This window comes from Mastigoproctus giganteus, chromosome 7 (assembly GCF_048544385.1).
Source record: "Mastigoproctus giganteus isolate SK-2022 chromosome 7, ASM4854438v1, whole genome shotgun sequence".
Classification (NCBI taxonomy): Eukaryota; Metazoa; Arthropoda; class Arachnida; order Uropygi; family Thelyphonidae; genus Mastigoproctus; species Mastigoproctus giganteus.
The window spans coordinates 166,161,055-166,177,813 of record NC_143581.1 but is presented as its reverse complement, the minus strand read 5'-3'; the positions used below and the strand labels follow the sequence as shown (position 1 = coordinate 166,177,813).

Genomic DNA, 16,759 nt, shown 5'->3' with positions numbered 1-16,759 from the left:
TGCTGCAGCGACGATAGTGGCAGCAAGAGGAGGACATACCTCACAATAGGTGGATGTTTGGATAATGTAATTTATTATGGTAGCAGTACACAGGTTGTATTTGTATTGACAGTCTGATATGCATCTTTTTGTTTGATGAAAAATCAGGAACGAATCCAGGAGGAATCCTGCTTCCTTTCCTAACCTACTAGAGCCTCCTATCGAATAGGCCATTAAGAATTTCTCCGGTTTCCAAATTTCGAACCAACACCTTTAGAAAAATCCTCCGTTACTATACTGCAGTGGTGGATATTGTAAATAGTGTATTTCATGGTCGGTTTGTACGTTTGATTTAAAAAAAAAACTATTTGGAAAAAAAAAACCACGCAACCCTCTATAGAGAAGTACGTTATGGGCTATGTTATGAAATGAACTTAAACTATTCCCAAAAGTAGTGGAAGGATGGCTATTGTAGATGACCCTACGAAATCTATCCTTTTGATATACACGAAGCTTATCAAAGCAATGATCAGCACGTTCATATTTTGCTAAATAAAATTTAGGTACATTTTCATTTGGCATTGTAAAATTTATCTAAATTCATAGGGGTAGCTAAAAGTCGTAGACTTTGCCATCCTTTAATATTTATGCTATTTTTGAGTGATCACCGTTAAATAAACAATTGAATATCTTTTAAAACACCAGTTTTAAATTTTATTTTAAATGAATTCATTTTATTGTAAAGCTCGTTTAAATTTCTCCCTCTATAGGAGAAAAGATAACTATTTAGTGCTTTATGATAACAGGGGGCAGCGCAGTTTTATAAGACGACCTGTCACTAATTAAATTTCTGTAATGTTCACTTTATCTTCTTGGATCTTGCCCAACAGACTGCAAAAATCAAACGCGCAGCAATCTTCAGATCCTGAGGAAGAGTCATGGATTGCTCACTTTCTTAAAACTCCCATGCACTGTTACCTTCGCTTACCTTACGTTCACAGAGCTTATCAGAGAAAAAATAAGATAAAATAGAAATTCCGTTGGTTTTTTTTTAGGAAGCAAACACCAATTTAGAAGTTAAAAAAAATAGGGCAGCGCTCTTACAAGATTTACGCTGTAGATATTCTTTAACTTTTCCTTAGATTCGGTTAAATTTCTTATTACTGGAAGAAACAATATTTTCTCTTAGGAAGAGTTGCTTAATTCCTCTTGTTGACTGGAAACTTGTTTCTGCTTCTTTTAAACGGCTTAACAACACAAGAGATATACCAGATAATTAGGTACACCTGAAATTGCTTTCAGACTAATTATACCTTGTATAATTATACTTTGCGCGAAAGAGGAAAGCTGGGGATTCTCTAAGGTTTCTTTAAAAATCGCTGTGGATTGTGATTTCCACTTAACGATAAATAAAGCCTTCTTAAATTCTCTCCCAGAAAGGAATGGGGAGGGCAAAAATATTTCTGAACATCCTCGGAAATTCTTCCATATCGTCTCAATTGCATTAACATCGGGCAGCTCAGAACAGAGGAGACCTTCAGTTGTCGACCTCACGCGCGTTAAATCAACTCTGACTGCAATGTCAAATGGAATGTTATTTTCTTGAGGGAAAATTCAGACCATGCAGTGTTCTACGTGAGCAAGGTTTGGACAGGCGTAATTGACAGGTGATAGGTTTAATGTTTTTCGACAGTCCACTGTGATAGGTAAAGAAGACGTTCTGATGGCAAAATGTTGTCTATGCAATACAGAAGGAGGTCCTCTACAGAATATAACGTTAAATTATTTGCCTATCTTCTCAGTTGTCAAAGCTTACAAACAGGAAAATCTGAAAGTAAACTTACAAACGGGTAAATTTATATATTTAATAGTTTCTGTAACCACGTGCCTGTTGTGTATTTTAATTTTGAATGCTAGAAAAATAAGGCAATATTAATTGGCTTCCTTTTTTTATTTAGTTTTCTTAGCGCTCTCTATCTCTCAGGAAGGAAGAGTCATATCGATATTAGTGTATTTTTTACCTTATTAACTAAGGAAAATGCAGTACAGTACATTGGTTTCATATAATTATTTGCAGTGTGTTTGGAAATTTCTGTTACCTCTTCCTAAAAAAATGTGATAAATGTAAAAAAACGTCCATGATGTAAAAAAATTGCATGAAGAGAGAATGAGAATGGACAGATCTTTCAGAATGATAACACCAGATGCATCTAGGATAGGATAGTTTGCTTCAGTCGTTAGTTGTGTGGAAAGTCCTCTGAACCACTGTGCAAATTTTACCTTCCCCCTACTTTGTGGGGGAAGGTAAAATTTGCTGGATACGGCCAATCCACTTGACTGGAATACTTTGAGAAATTTCTTTCCATTGATGACAAAATGAAACAGGACCACTTTGACCACAGACTCCTAAAATTTCATGTGAGGCACAGACCATTCCTGTAACATATGGTGGTAAATTATTTTGTTGAGGGAGCTTAATTGCTGGTACATATTGTGGTTAATGTCACCACCTCCGTTGGGTTGAGTTCCTGTTCCAAGTCCTCAAAATAGTAAATGGCCACCTTATTCTTGAAATAAATCTGATTTTCGACTAGCACTCACTCATCGGGAAACATCTTTTCCACGTGCACAAATTGTTGGAAAAACTTCGTGGGAGCTCTCACAAGCTTCATATCATTTCTCAGTCTTTTAGTTCGTTGTCCAATGAATGACGATATGGTTTCTCTCATGGTAGAATTGAAGGCTCCTTGTTTCTGCCACCGTTTCCCAGAAGCATAATATTCTGAAGTTGGTCTGTCATTGATTGAATCAGTTTGCAACTTCTCCCAGCGTAATACCGTATTCTTTGTTGGCGCTGCGTTTCTAAGGTAGCAAGTGTTTGCTAGGTGGGTGTTTTTATTTTGTGGAAAAAATGCAATGGGATAACATACGCAATATTAGGTTTTTATACAAATAAATTGAGCTGTACCTTCACAGAAAAGGTTACACTTTCTTGCAGGAGAGTTATTATTTTACATGATGGTCATTTGCTCATTTCAGGTTGAAACCGAAAGCGAGACATACATAAGAAAGATTCAGAATTGGTATTTAAATTTAGCATTCTCAGACGTTGTAAGAGTCATCATCAAAATATTACTGCCAAAGAAAGTGATTTTGGGTCTTCTCTTCTCGCATTAAATCTTGATTGTTCGCAATTGGAATATTATTTAGATCGTATTAAACAGAATGCAGAACTGGTTTAAATGACACTTGAATGTAAAAGCGATTGGATATGACGGAGAATTAGGTTTCTCTCATCCTTACTAAGCTTACACAAGTATATGGTCTTTATCCTACAAGACTATATCGCTTTTCATAAACCATTTTCTCATCAATAATTTCATCCGGAGTGTAAGTGTCGATTATTGCTTTGAAGTTCATTCGACTTCATCTCCTCAGTTAATGCTTGGACACCCAAAGTTAATTTTATTTATACAAATACGTAATTAACTCTAGCTACATATGGATTGTAAAACAAAGTTGTATTTTTTCTGATTTAATTTGGATAAAATTTCTGAAAACTTGACAAATCTTTCTGAAAGAGCCAAGTATAAAATTTCATAAAAATGCACTCAATGGAAGTCGAGTTGTTACATGCGGACGGATAGTCGGAAATTTACCTATTTGAGCTCAGCTAAAAATAACATCAGATTAGTGTTATTATTTGAAAAATTTTACATTTTTCTCTGTACAGAATTATAGTCCAGGACCAGTATATGGGTATTTTATTGAGAACCGGAAAATTTATGAAATTCACCCCTTCACAATATTATCAGAACTTTGCCAGCCAGATATCAAAGGAGACATTAATAAGGAAACACCTGAGAGGAAGCTGAACACGGAAGTATCTTGGCTTAACATAAAGATTAACCCTAGTAGCGCATCGAACTGAAGCAATACTTCGCTGCTACAAGTGCAAAGTCCTATGAGATAATGTGGATTATTATAGAGGAATGAGTATGATATTGATTACTTCCTCTGCTGTTATTAGACACCAATACAACTGAGAATCAAACTACTTTACATGGGTTGGGTTGTGTTCCTTGGAAATTTCTTAAACATAGACAATGAATGGATATACAAACTCCATGATATGAGTATCGTACGAAATGGTATTTTAATTTGTAATTGGCTAATATGTAATTTAAAATCACTAACGTGTATGTTAATACGTATCTAAATTAACTAGTATACATTTTAAGATAGCATGCATGCGATATCGAGATAATGCGTTGCTTTGTTTTCAGTTAATTGATTTGTAAGTACCCTGATACCTACCAGACTTTGTAGAGACCAATGTATCTTCACATATAGAAATATAACCAGAGAAATCTATTAAAAAAATAATAATCGCTGCATGGGACCTTGATCTACTCCTTCATACCCAATATATCCATTAAGAAAGTTCTGTACACCGAATAGTGAAACCACAGCTGACTAAACAGAAGGAAACATGAATGTGCCTGTTCTCCCAGTTCAGATGCGAAATTCATATCAAAATATTAGAAGTACTGCGGCTGTTTGGTTAAAAGGTAATTTCCCGTTATGGTTTTTGTTAGCTGTTTTCATTCTCCATCCTTCCTGTCTAATTAAGCAGTACTGAAAGGCCATGTTAACCAAAAATATCCAAGAATCCACACGAATTTCTTATGATTTTTATAAAATTAAAGTCCAAATTGATCATGCTACAACAAAATTCTATTATTGTACGAATCTAAAACACTCATGATATATTTACTTCGGACAAAAATAATCTTAATCCATCAAGCTTACAGGAAAATGAAATATATTCCTATTAAATGCGAAGCTCCACAAACACAGTTCTCTGAATTTGGTGTCCATCTTCATTACCGAAATGACCTTGGCTGAAACTTTCACAGACCATTTGGTTAAAAAGTAATTTCCTCCCATCTCATTTATCTCCTGATATTGCATTCACTGCAACGATACAGTTTCATCAATTGTGCGTGACCTTGGGCAGCATGTGGTCAAAGTTATGCACACATTAATTAACTTCCTAATGACAGTGAGTGAAAACTTAACCGAAAGTATGAAGTTTCCAAGTTATAGAATAAGCATAATGCCGCCTGGTGGTTAAATTGTGCAATTTTCCTCCTTTCTTCGCTGCTTAATATAGTAGTATTTCCACGTTGGATCCAAAATTGAATATATGACTGTACAAGGCAGATTAATATAGAATGATGAGAATAAGTGAAGAATCTGAAATAACTCATTAACGGCCTTAGGGAACTCGCTTTAGATAAGCAAATTAATGCGTTGTATCCTGATGAAAGTAATCAATCATCTGAACACACTCGAGTTGAGTTTCTGACAGCTTCCCGTCACTCTCAACATTCAAAGTTTATTCCATGTACTAGAGAACAACCCTGGAGTTTGTGAATCAGCTTATTATCATCCATTTTAACTCTAATGGAATGCTGTTGAAGAGTATTTCCTTAAGAATATTCAATATAGGAGTTGCTGAAAACATTTTGAAGGAACTGCTGGTATGAATTATTAAATTATGTTCCTAAACTTCTTTGTATATCCTATTATTTCACATTTTAAGATCTGACGTTAGCTTGCTCATAAAGCTTATGTTTATTTATAATTATTAAATGTTATATGATGAAAAATGCGATCAAGAGATTGGTTTCAGAAATTTCCTTTATGGGATCAGTACAAGCTAAAGGCACAATCAACAGAAAAACAATGTGCTACGATCTGCATCTATCCTTCTATTGAGTATTCAATGTTCTGATGGCGTCTGTAGGTTGTAAACGGGTCACTGGAATGGTTCCTTCCACTCCGGTTGAACAATGTATAAGGCGTCTGTAGGTTGTAAACGGATCACTGGAATGATTCCTTCCACTCCGGTTGAACAATGTATAATTTAATATTTTCTCCGAGGAAACTAAATTTCTGAGGCGTTGATATATTGCGTATGCCATTTGCGTGTATTTTTGTGACAAATTTGCTTGTTTTTCTGGATGAAAACATCCAACCGTCTGTCTCGGCTGACCTACCCAGCCATATTTTGAAAAATTCTGCTTATTGCATTATGACAATTCTTTGGAGAAGGGCCGTGTTTGTTGTTAATATCAGCATGAACGCTGCATGTCACAAAGCGTGGCTGGTATAACTAGCCGTAGTCTTATGGGAAGATTGGAGCAAGGGTTCAGTCTTTACATATCGAAAACTTGTAGAAAATGTCCCCAATGGAGTTACTGATGATAATAAAGCTCATGGGGATCATATTTGCATATCAAAAATGTTTCTAACCAGATGCTTTCATTATCTTGGTGTCTACGTCTTGGAGGATAATGCATTATCCCTTAGCATAGATAACAAAAGAAAGCAAATTTCTTCTTAAAAGATATGTGATACATTGAAAATATAGGTTGCCAAACGAAAGACGCGAATGATCTTTGCTGCTCTTGTTTTTTATCCGATATAGAATTTCATTTTTATAAATTTCCGAAGATTCCTCGATTTTAACACATGAAGCTGTTTGAACCAGCGACCTTTAGCCTAATAATCTGGTTAAGTTCGAGATAGAAACCAACTATAGAAGAGGACAGAACCATAATAGCTATCGACTTCTCTTATTTAGATATAAGAGAAGTGTGGTTGATGTTTCATTTATTCCTTCAAAGCGCAAGTTGTTCTCGTAATCATTGAGTTGACAACAGAAATGTAGTGAAAAAAGACCGTTGTCAAAATATTGGCGATGATATCATTTCTAGCAGAGTCCTAGTAACTGAAGAGAGCACAGTGAAAATCAAACTTCATTTAAGAAGAGAAGGCACCGTACAGTTACTATAATCGAATAATGAGGTGCATTGCTTCAAACCAACCAAAATGCAGAAGATTCGGATAAAATAAACTACAAAAGATTTCGGATCTCCGTCAGAATGAATTTAAAACGGTGATCGTGCTATGTAATGGTATCTTTTAAGAATATCAATAGCCTGATCAGTGGGATCATTCATGCATACTAGCTTTCCTGAAATCCGGTAAAATTGCCCCGCACAATTACTATGGGGATTTTTACCGGGTTTCACCTCTCAAGCAATACTGACTACAGATGCATGGTACTTATGAGCTATTATTCCAGCATACCCTGTCAAGCCGTAAAGATGGAAACCGTTAAACGTAAACTATGATGTTGTGGTTGCTGAAATACCTCTGAGTGGCCATTGGATTGCTAGTTAAACATAATGGGAAATTGTTTAACTGGCATTCCAATGGCGTGCAGGGTAAGGTAAACAGAATGGGACATTCTTTTTAACTTGCCTTCACAAAAAAACACCTTACCTTCAAAGAACATATAACAGAATTATGCATTACTTTCTTGACACGACTAAATATCCTTGAACATTTATCTTTAACAGCATGGAAGAGGGCCATAGGCCTACTAAATGTAAACAGAGCAATATGAGTCGGTACAGAAAAGCGCACTTAGGAGCCTGGATACAATTTATTTGCCCTCTCAGTATTACAGAATATAATGTGTGTGTGGTGGTTAAGGGTCAAACCAACTAAGGCTGCGAGATGTTAGTATATTGTCTCTGTAAATTGTGCGTGTTCTGTGCTCCATCTGACTGTTTGCTGAACTAAAAACAAAGCCCCCCAGGATATAAAAGGAAAAGACAGTTTTCTGTGACCGACTAACTCAGACACGTTGCGAAAAAATCCGATCAAATTTTCTTCATGTCATTTACGGGATTCGAACTCAGGCCTTTTCCATTCGGTGTGGGTACGACACTGATTATATCCACTGTGCTACAAGCACGAGTAATCCGTATTGCAGCATGGGTCTTTCCTACATCATCCATGCACAACACGCGTGTAGAAGAGAACTAACTGTTCATTCAAATACAATTAGTATTACACAGTTCCAGTCATGTAGTCAGTCAGTTCTGTCGGGACTACGCTATTCGACCCAACATAGAACCGACTATATGCAAATCATAAACACTGCAGCCGACCGGGCTAGCCAGTTGGGTGCCTGCCTGGCAACCTAAAGGTCGCGGGTTCGAATCCCGCCTCGGGCTTGGATCAGAGTAAAACGCTAAAACTTTGGGAGGTGCATTATGGCCACAGAAGCCGATGCACTAACAACAAAACTACTGCAAACGACGACTTAGTATCAGAGTCAAATACCTTCTATATGTACTATTATGCAACCTCATGAAACACTGCTGTCTCCTTAACTGGCACAGTACTTTTGTTTAAGAAGTTAAATTATCTAAATGTGATTTTTGTCTCTGGGCAGAGCGTCGGACTAAAGACAGACTATTTTGGAGTATTCGATAATCTAATCATAATTCATGCATTAAGAATCTGCGGATAAAGGAACAACTTAGTGGGAGCGATCACAAGGTACTGATGTGGGATTTACTCAAAGATATAACTACCATCAGGGATAAAGGGAAGAGTTTTTGCTTTCGTAAAGGTAACTACAGTGGTCTCAGGCAGTTTAAGTTCTATACAGTAGGACCAACAGCAAATTCTAAATGAGAAGCATTGAAGGAATTAATCTTGGAAGCTACTGGGCTTTTCATACCAACTGAGAAATACAGTCCAAGGTTTAGGCCTAAATGGGTGTCAGATGAACTGAGACTTCTGACAGAGAAAAATCCATGGGATGCATATAAAGTATCAGGTGACACAGAAGCTTATGGTAGATATAAGCTTGTCTGTAATTAAGTCAAAAAGGCCGTTAGGCAAGCGAAGGTAGATTATGAGATCTTTGGCAAAGAAAAATAGCAAAGATTTCTTTATTTGTATAAACTCTAGAAGGAAGGGGATGTATCAGATTGGTCCGCATTAGTAGAGGCGTATGATGTAAGAAGCAAGCTTATACAGCATCAGCCAAAAAAATAATCCCATTTCACCCCTCCATTCGCTCTAACCAGTTCTTCCTTGAATTTATTTAAGCTATCAACTACCCCAACGGCAGATGGAGGTTTGTTCCAACAATTAACTACCCACTGGTTAAAGGCGAAGCCAACAGGTTGTATTATATCAATCAAAGGCGACAAAAGAAGTAAGCAAACCCTTACCCATAATTATGAGAGCATCCTTGGACTCGGGGAGGTCCCCAAAGACTGGGGATATACAAATGTATCCCCTATTCACAAAGCGAGTCAAAGGGTGACACGAATAATTACAGACTTGTTAGTTTAATTTCTGTTCCTGGGAAAATAATGTAGTCACTGGTTAAAGAAGCATTGCAGGATCATCTAGCCAAGACCGCAGTAATAATTCAGAATATGGGTCTGTTAAGGGGAAGTCTTGTCTGACCAATTCAATTGGATACTATATGTGATCACAAAAGAACTGGATGCAAAATATAACTTTGATATCATATACTAGGAAAGCTTTTGATAATGTTGCACATGAAAGACTACTGTATAATTTTGAGCAGTATGGCATTAAGGGTTAAATTGCTGCTATGGATAAAGGGATGGTTATCAATGATATTAATGAAGGTGTATCAGACTTAATGTCCAAGTTTGCAGATACGAAGGTTAGCAGGGTTGTTAATGACAGTAATGACAGCACTCTTGGAACAGAATCTAGAAAAGTTAAGTAGATGGGTTGAGAGGTAGCAATTGAATTTTAACATTGACAAATGTAAAGTACTGCGTATGGGAAGCCAAACCCAGAGTAAACTACCAACGGTGCTGTACTATACTTAGGGTAGTTAAGAATGAAAAGGACCTGGAGATAATTGTGCTGTCAAATATGAAGGTTTCTGAGCAGTGCAGATAGGCTGCCAGAGCAGTTTATTGGGTATTGTCAATAATATACAAGAATTTTGCCAGCAGGGATAAGGAGGTGATTATCCCCTTGTATAAAGCAGTTGTCAGGCCACACCTTGAGTACTGTATACAAGTCTGGAGGCCTCATTTTAGGAAAGATGTGGAGCTGCTGGAACAAGTACAGAGAAGGGCAGCGAGATTTTTGAGTGGAACAAAGGGTTGCTCTTACCAAGAAAAGCTTAAGTTCTGCAAATTGCAGTGTCTGAAGACTTGGCACCGTCGACGTGATCTGATTGAGGTATATAAAGCCTTGAATGGTTTTAGCAAGCTCAATGCTGATGGGATTCTTGCTCAGATTACACTCCTGAAGCGGCATACATTCAAATGAGGAAAGACAGTTGTAGGATAGATGTGCGATTAGCCAGCGGGTGGTTGATTGCCGGAACAAACTTCCATCGGTCGTTGTGGAAGTTGATAGCTTAAATAAATTTAAAGAAGAACTGGACTGGACAAACTTTTGGAGCGAATGGATTGGTAAAATGGAGGGTGTTTTTTTTTTTTTTTGGCTGCTGCTGTTAAAGCTTACTTTCTTGCATCATATGCCTGTGCTACTGCTAATGTCTATCACATGAATACTGAAAAGTATATCTATTTTACTCAGTCTGTCATCTATCTAAATTGTATCAGAAATTTGTGCTGTATGTATTTATAGCCGAATAAAGTTTATATATTGTTATGATAAAGACCTTTCGTTCGTTATGTGTTTTTTTCCTTCTGTGGATAGTTGCAAATGTATAAAAAAAAGTTGCTTATCATGGAAAAGAAAGCCTCTCTACTCCACTGATGTGAAGTTAAATCACTCTCATGTGAGGAAATTTCTTTATAGAAATCCTGTCACCTTTCAAGCTTCACGAATGCCACTGTACCTTCTGATCTTAGAAGAGCAGTTTCTTGCGTGAGGAAAGTGCATGTCATGCCTTCAAAGATGGCTGTAAATTGCTTGCGTGTGTGGCTACAACTTTACTTAAAATTTCATAAAGAAGATCGAGAGAGACTTTATATTTAGCTCGCGAAAAGGGTAGTACAAAAATACAATTTCCTGTCCATAAACAGCGTTGATCGCATACAGAACCTTCACGATAAGAATATGTAAGCCAGTCTTAATTTTATTTTCATTTCTCACGAGACACAATCGAATGTATTGAAACGCATGTACGATAGCATTATCTACATTTTATTTAATGCACATTCCAGTATATATTCCGCATAAAAGAATACAATTAAACCTGTAAAAATGTGATAAGCCACCCACAAATCCATTACGGATATTTAATTTAGTAATCGTCATTATTGACTTTTGAATTATATTTTATTATTAGTTTTATTAGTGATGTCAATGATTTAAATCTGGAAAATATTAAAGATTATATTTTCTCAAAATAAAACTTTAGGATATGAGTTGTGTATTTGCTACATGCTGTGCATGGCTTATTGAACCTTGTATTTGATTTGCGTGATTTCGTTCATTTATTCCGTTTCATTCAGCACGGAGCTTCATCCAGGAACACGCACATGCCATAGTTTTTAATTATGTTAAAATGACGTGTATGTGTGTGTATATGGTTATTAATTCAGTTTTGATATCATTTACTCTCCAAGAAGTATCTGAATGTAAGTAGTTGTTATATTAAGGTCACTGCTACTCAGGTCAACTTGTCGGTCCCCCTTTGGCCCTACGAACACGCCATCACCTTGGATAGACTTTCCATCAACGAATAATAGACTGCATTGAGCATAGTCCTCCATTCCTAATGCAGTGCAGTGATTAGTTGCGCTACCGATCTGGAATATGTTGGTCTTGTCTTCGCCCGACTTTCTAGTTCATCTCTTTGGGGGTTCCATGGCGGTTCAGAGCGACACTTTTCGCCGGCATTTCAACTTAAGTATGTTCATGTCCACGAACCATTCTCAAACAACACCGGCGGTATGTCATGAGCATTATTCTGGATCTGTACCAAAGAGCCTGCATATCGTAGAGAGGCATGTAATGCTCAAAATGCTAAAGTACTTCGACGTTTATCGTTCCTTGCAAAACCATCAAAGGACCTAGGCCATTCCTTGATATGGAGCACCACATCCATCCCTTTGGCACAATTCTCTCTGGGCATCTTCCACACCCACAAGCATCCACTTTATTTGAATGTGGTGTAGCAACTTCTCTGGAGTTCGACACTCCAGAGACCCAATTTCCACTACACTGTATGCAAAGAGAGATCTTTGATAGTAGTTGTTTAAGTTTAGCTTCTGTGCCACTGCTCTTCCATAATTTACAGCTTGTATGCTGATGCATCGGAACCTCCGATGCACGTTCGACGAGATTACCTACTGTGCAAGTATGCGGCAAAAATGTGCAGTCAACCATCACATCCAAATTGGTCCATTATTCATGATCGACTATGGACGAGTAATTATGATTGCAAGCCAATGAAAATAAACCAGTAGGACTGCGTCCAGACATTTAGCTCGAGTTTTGGAAATACATTTCCAGCACATTTCTGCAGTAGATATAAACTCAGAACTTCATTGGATGCCGACTGTGCCTTTGTCTATATCATAACTTACAAACTGGAAGAAGAAAGATCTCCAATCGTTATAGAGAAGCTCCACGCACTGCAGTTTTTAAAATAGAAAAGTCATCAGATTTACACTGATGTATCAAAATCAAACAACTCAATAGGTGCCGCAGTAGTTTTATCGGAATGTACGCTGTCTCCTTGCCCATGTTTGCAGTACTTTCACAGCATAATTCTTAGTGCAGTAAATCTTAGTGCAATAGCTCTGCAGTATAGCAAATATTCCTAAACTCCTTGATTCAACATCTTAAAAGAGAACTCAGAGATTTGCATAAAGCAAGAAAACAAGTTTCTATCTGTTGGATTACCAGCCACATTGGAATCCCTGGAAATAATAATGCAAACCAAGCCGATTATAGGGACGTATTTCATACCAAATATACTTCCATACCATACACTTCCATTTATACGCAACTATGGAGGGACCAACCGTGCAATAAACTCCGCAGAATAAAAAAATGATCTATGGTCATGGCGTTCTAGCTCACGTACAAATAGAGGAGAAGTTATATTGACAAGATTGCACATTGGGCATACCTTCCTTACCCACAAACATTTACTTCTAAGGGAAGATCACCGCTCTGTACTGTCTGTCAGATACAAATTACAGTAAGGCACATACTGATTGATTGTCCATCCTATTCAGCCATTCGTACCATCACCTTCCGATCATAAGCAATCTTGCAAGCTACTCTGACCCTCTTTCATATACCTGGTGACAAAGCAAACCTAAGCAAGATCTTTATATATAACAAACATCTTGGAATAATAAATACACTTTGATATATCCCCTTAAATCATTAAAATGAATATATATAGTGACTCTGATAGACACATATTGGCCGTAGTTGCCCTTGTGTCCTGAAATCTACATAAGTGCTCTTCCATGAAAACTGAAGCTTGAAACTCCCTACGTGACGTTCGTACAGGCCTCGTGTTACTCTTCAGAGCACCCCTCTAGTAACGTGGTGGATCTTCCGTGGTCATCCCATGTGTTGGTGGATAATGGTGGTACCGGCACGCATTCATTTTGTGATAATATCACCAACAGTCGACTTTTAGATGGTGCAGATTCTTAGGAATTGCAGGAATCGGCACTTCAGAAATATGACACGCGACAATAACACCCCTCTCGAAACTAGTCAACTCTGCCCTACGTGCCACAAGAACAAATAACGCGCGTTATCCACACGCTTTACTTTTATACCTCCTGAGTAACTTGCATATATGGGAAGATCCATTGGACTATAAAAACGTGTATCTGCATACTTTTTTTGGAGGGCAGTGTATATGATCACACATTACAGGTTATTTCATTACCAAAGAATGGTTATAATCATAAAGTACATTGAATACTAAATAAAATAAAGTTAATATTACTGTATAATATACATATAATGAGATTATTGATAAAATGTGTTGACAGCTTTGTACATTAATGTTTTATATTACTCTTCTAATAAATGCTCAGATTTCAGTTTACATATCATTTCTAAAATAACGTTTAGTGTTGCTTTTCTTTAGTTCGACGCTTTATAAGTAATTGCAAGTCGTCTTAATAATTCTCGATCTATATATTTGAAAGGAAGATCTATTTTTCTGATTTAAAAGGGAATAACTAAGAAATAAAATAAAGTTATAGTAAATATATGCTGAACACTTAGCTGAGAAACTCAGTGCCATTTGAAAAAAACATGGATACCGTAGAATTTCATTAATTAGTGGGAAGACCATAATTACTGCATTTAAAATTATTTATTGTTTTTGTGTTTTCTTCAATTAATATTTGGAGCTAAAAATCCGTCATAAGAAAATACTACCTAATATTTGACCTTAATTACGATTCGTTTTTGTTTCTTAATTAAAAAAGAGCTGCTTTTGATCATAAGAGGCTTTTCTGGAACTCTTAGCAACCGTGCACGCCATAACAGTAAAAATTGAAATCATGAGCGCCATTACTTTGTCATCTTATTATCTTGAGGTTCTAGTAATAAACTTCAAAAATTTTAAAGTGCTACTTGTGAGGATGTTTGATCTGGAAAGCGTTGTTTGATTGCTCTTCAAGAGTAAGAAATCCCAATGAGGTTGTTAGCTATTCTATAAGTTCAGTTACTTAAAGGTAAAACTAGCCGACTCTTTGCTACTGTTAAACTCATTATCAGTCGAAATATTTGATATCTCTGTTGGTTAAAAGTTTTTTTTTTTTTCCCCTTTAGAAGGGTAATTGACAAAAAGTATGATTATTGTATATACCACTTAGCAGTAGTGACAAATGATGCAAGAAAGCAAGTTTATACCACTCTTCGGATTCTATTTCTGCTTCAGATTCTTAACCCTAATAATATGAACAACGTTAGGATCAAGATTCTACAAAAATTAGGAAAACTTGCTAGGGCTATTAGAAATTAGGTTGTTTGGATTAGCCCAGTAAGTTTAGATTATGCCATCACTGTGTTCTAAGATCGAATTGTGTTTGTGGGATGAAAAACCGCGGAGGATAACTGTTAAATTGCGTTTTAAACCAGCTATTTTGTCCTTCTAACATTGCCCTTCTAACATATTAGAGGTAAGTTACGTATATGATCGCTGTACGTAGTCATTATGGCAGAACATCGAGATTGGTGGATGTTCTAAAATTGTCTTTAATTTCCATTATACAATATTACTATTGTAATTAACCAGGGGGTTCTCTTAACAATTGGAACTTAGAACAGCATTTTAATTGTCTCTTGTGGGATATCCCTGCTGATTAACTCTTTGAAAACATTTTAAAGTAAAAATAAATTCCCAATACTATTATATTTAGTATGTTTCTATACCGATCTTTTCATACAAGTTTATTTCTTTTTTTTTTCTTTTTCAATACAGAACCCATATACGGAAGGGAAAGAACATGGTTACCGGGGGATTATGACATACTTCACTCTCGTGACTGGGTTCAGCCTTCCCCAGACACAGACAGCAGGGAATATGGTATGGTTGTTTCCTTATAATCTGGGGTTTGTAGTTGAAGTTTCAGTATAGGAACAGTTCTTTCTCTCTAAAATATATTCTCGATACAATTACAACCTAAATAGTGATAGCAGAAAAGGGAACTTTGGGAACGACAGTTTAATTATCACCATACCTTTCCCGTGCGTCTTAACTGATGGAATTCAGTAGCCTAACTTAAGAAAATCTCCTTCTTCCAGATGTTCGATTTCTTACATCAAAATATCCGCAGTTATCCATGTGTCAAAATAAAGTATAAAGCTGCATAGAATTATTTGGAGCATATATTCATCCGGGATCACCCTGCTGTGCATAATACAGAGTTCTTTAACGAAACATTATGAAATCAATAACGACACTGCAGAGACGGAGGTATGCTGCCATCTGGTGAACCAAAATAGTAATAAACTTTCAATACGTAAGGAATTTATTCTCTTTTTGGTATACACTCTTCTATTTTATTATTTTTGCCTCGCTAAATGTTCTCTTTACAATGTATAGTTACAAAACAAAACGACGTATTCAGTTGAGGCATTAATGCCAAATCAGAAGAGCTTGAGGGTCAAAATTAGCACCCCTCCAGATTCATTAATTTGCACACATAACACACTATTTCGGAATTGCTAAAAGAAGTGGTCTTTAAGGCCTCGTATTGCAAGAGTTTACTATCATATTTGGTGGCGCAATACAATTAAAAAGAATCCTTACATTCCGTGAAACTGCTTTAGCTAATTTCCTACACCTTTTGAATCTTTCACATGGCGAAAATCTAGGTTTGATTTTCTTACACTCTGGGCGCCTAACGATGAAGGAACTATAATTCTCAAAACCTTCTGGATGGCACTCAGAACTGAGAATAAATAACGATAGTCTTATTTATTAAGGAAGAGTTATTTATTCGAAAGAGCATAACTAGACAACTCGTGAAGGATTTCCCAATATGCGATGTTATAATGATGAGTCTTTGAAAAGTTGGTTTGCATTCTTTGTGAATTTACTGCGTATAAAATGGTGATTCGAACTACCTAATACTTAAAACGAATATACTAAATATTTTAGTGCCTTAACCCTCTCATCAAAATACATCTTAAAAATAGGCAGACTTTGGAAGATTCTTTTTTTATTTTCATTAAAATATTTTCCAAAATTCAGTCTGCTGTGTTTTAATAATTTATCACAATATTATTGTAAATTATACTTTCTGAGCAGGATACTTTCTTCAAGATACTCAGTAATAATACTGGGTATCTTGAAGTTCCTGATTCTAATTAAAATAACTAATTACGGTTAATTGGTTTCATTGAATTACGACACCTAATTTGAATTATTTTTGCATCAATTTTGATA

General features: G+C 36.3%; 1 protein-coding gene across 1 annotated transcript in view; it reads left to right on the top strand.

The window, feature by feature from the left end:
* LOC150083316 (uncharacterized) overlaps positions 1-16,759 on the top strand; it is a 799,304-nt gene that overhangs the window by 762,410 nt on the left and 20,135 nt on the right. The window contains exon 6 of the mRNA XM_090378473.1: positions 15,290-15,394. Coding sequence (XP_090234599.1) covers positions 15,290-15,394 — 105 coding nt within the window. The remainder of the gene's footprint in view (positions 1-15,289; positions 15,395-16,759) is intronic.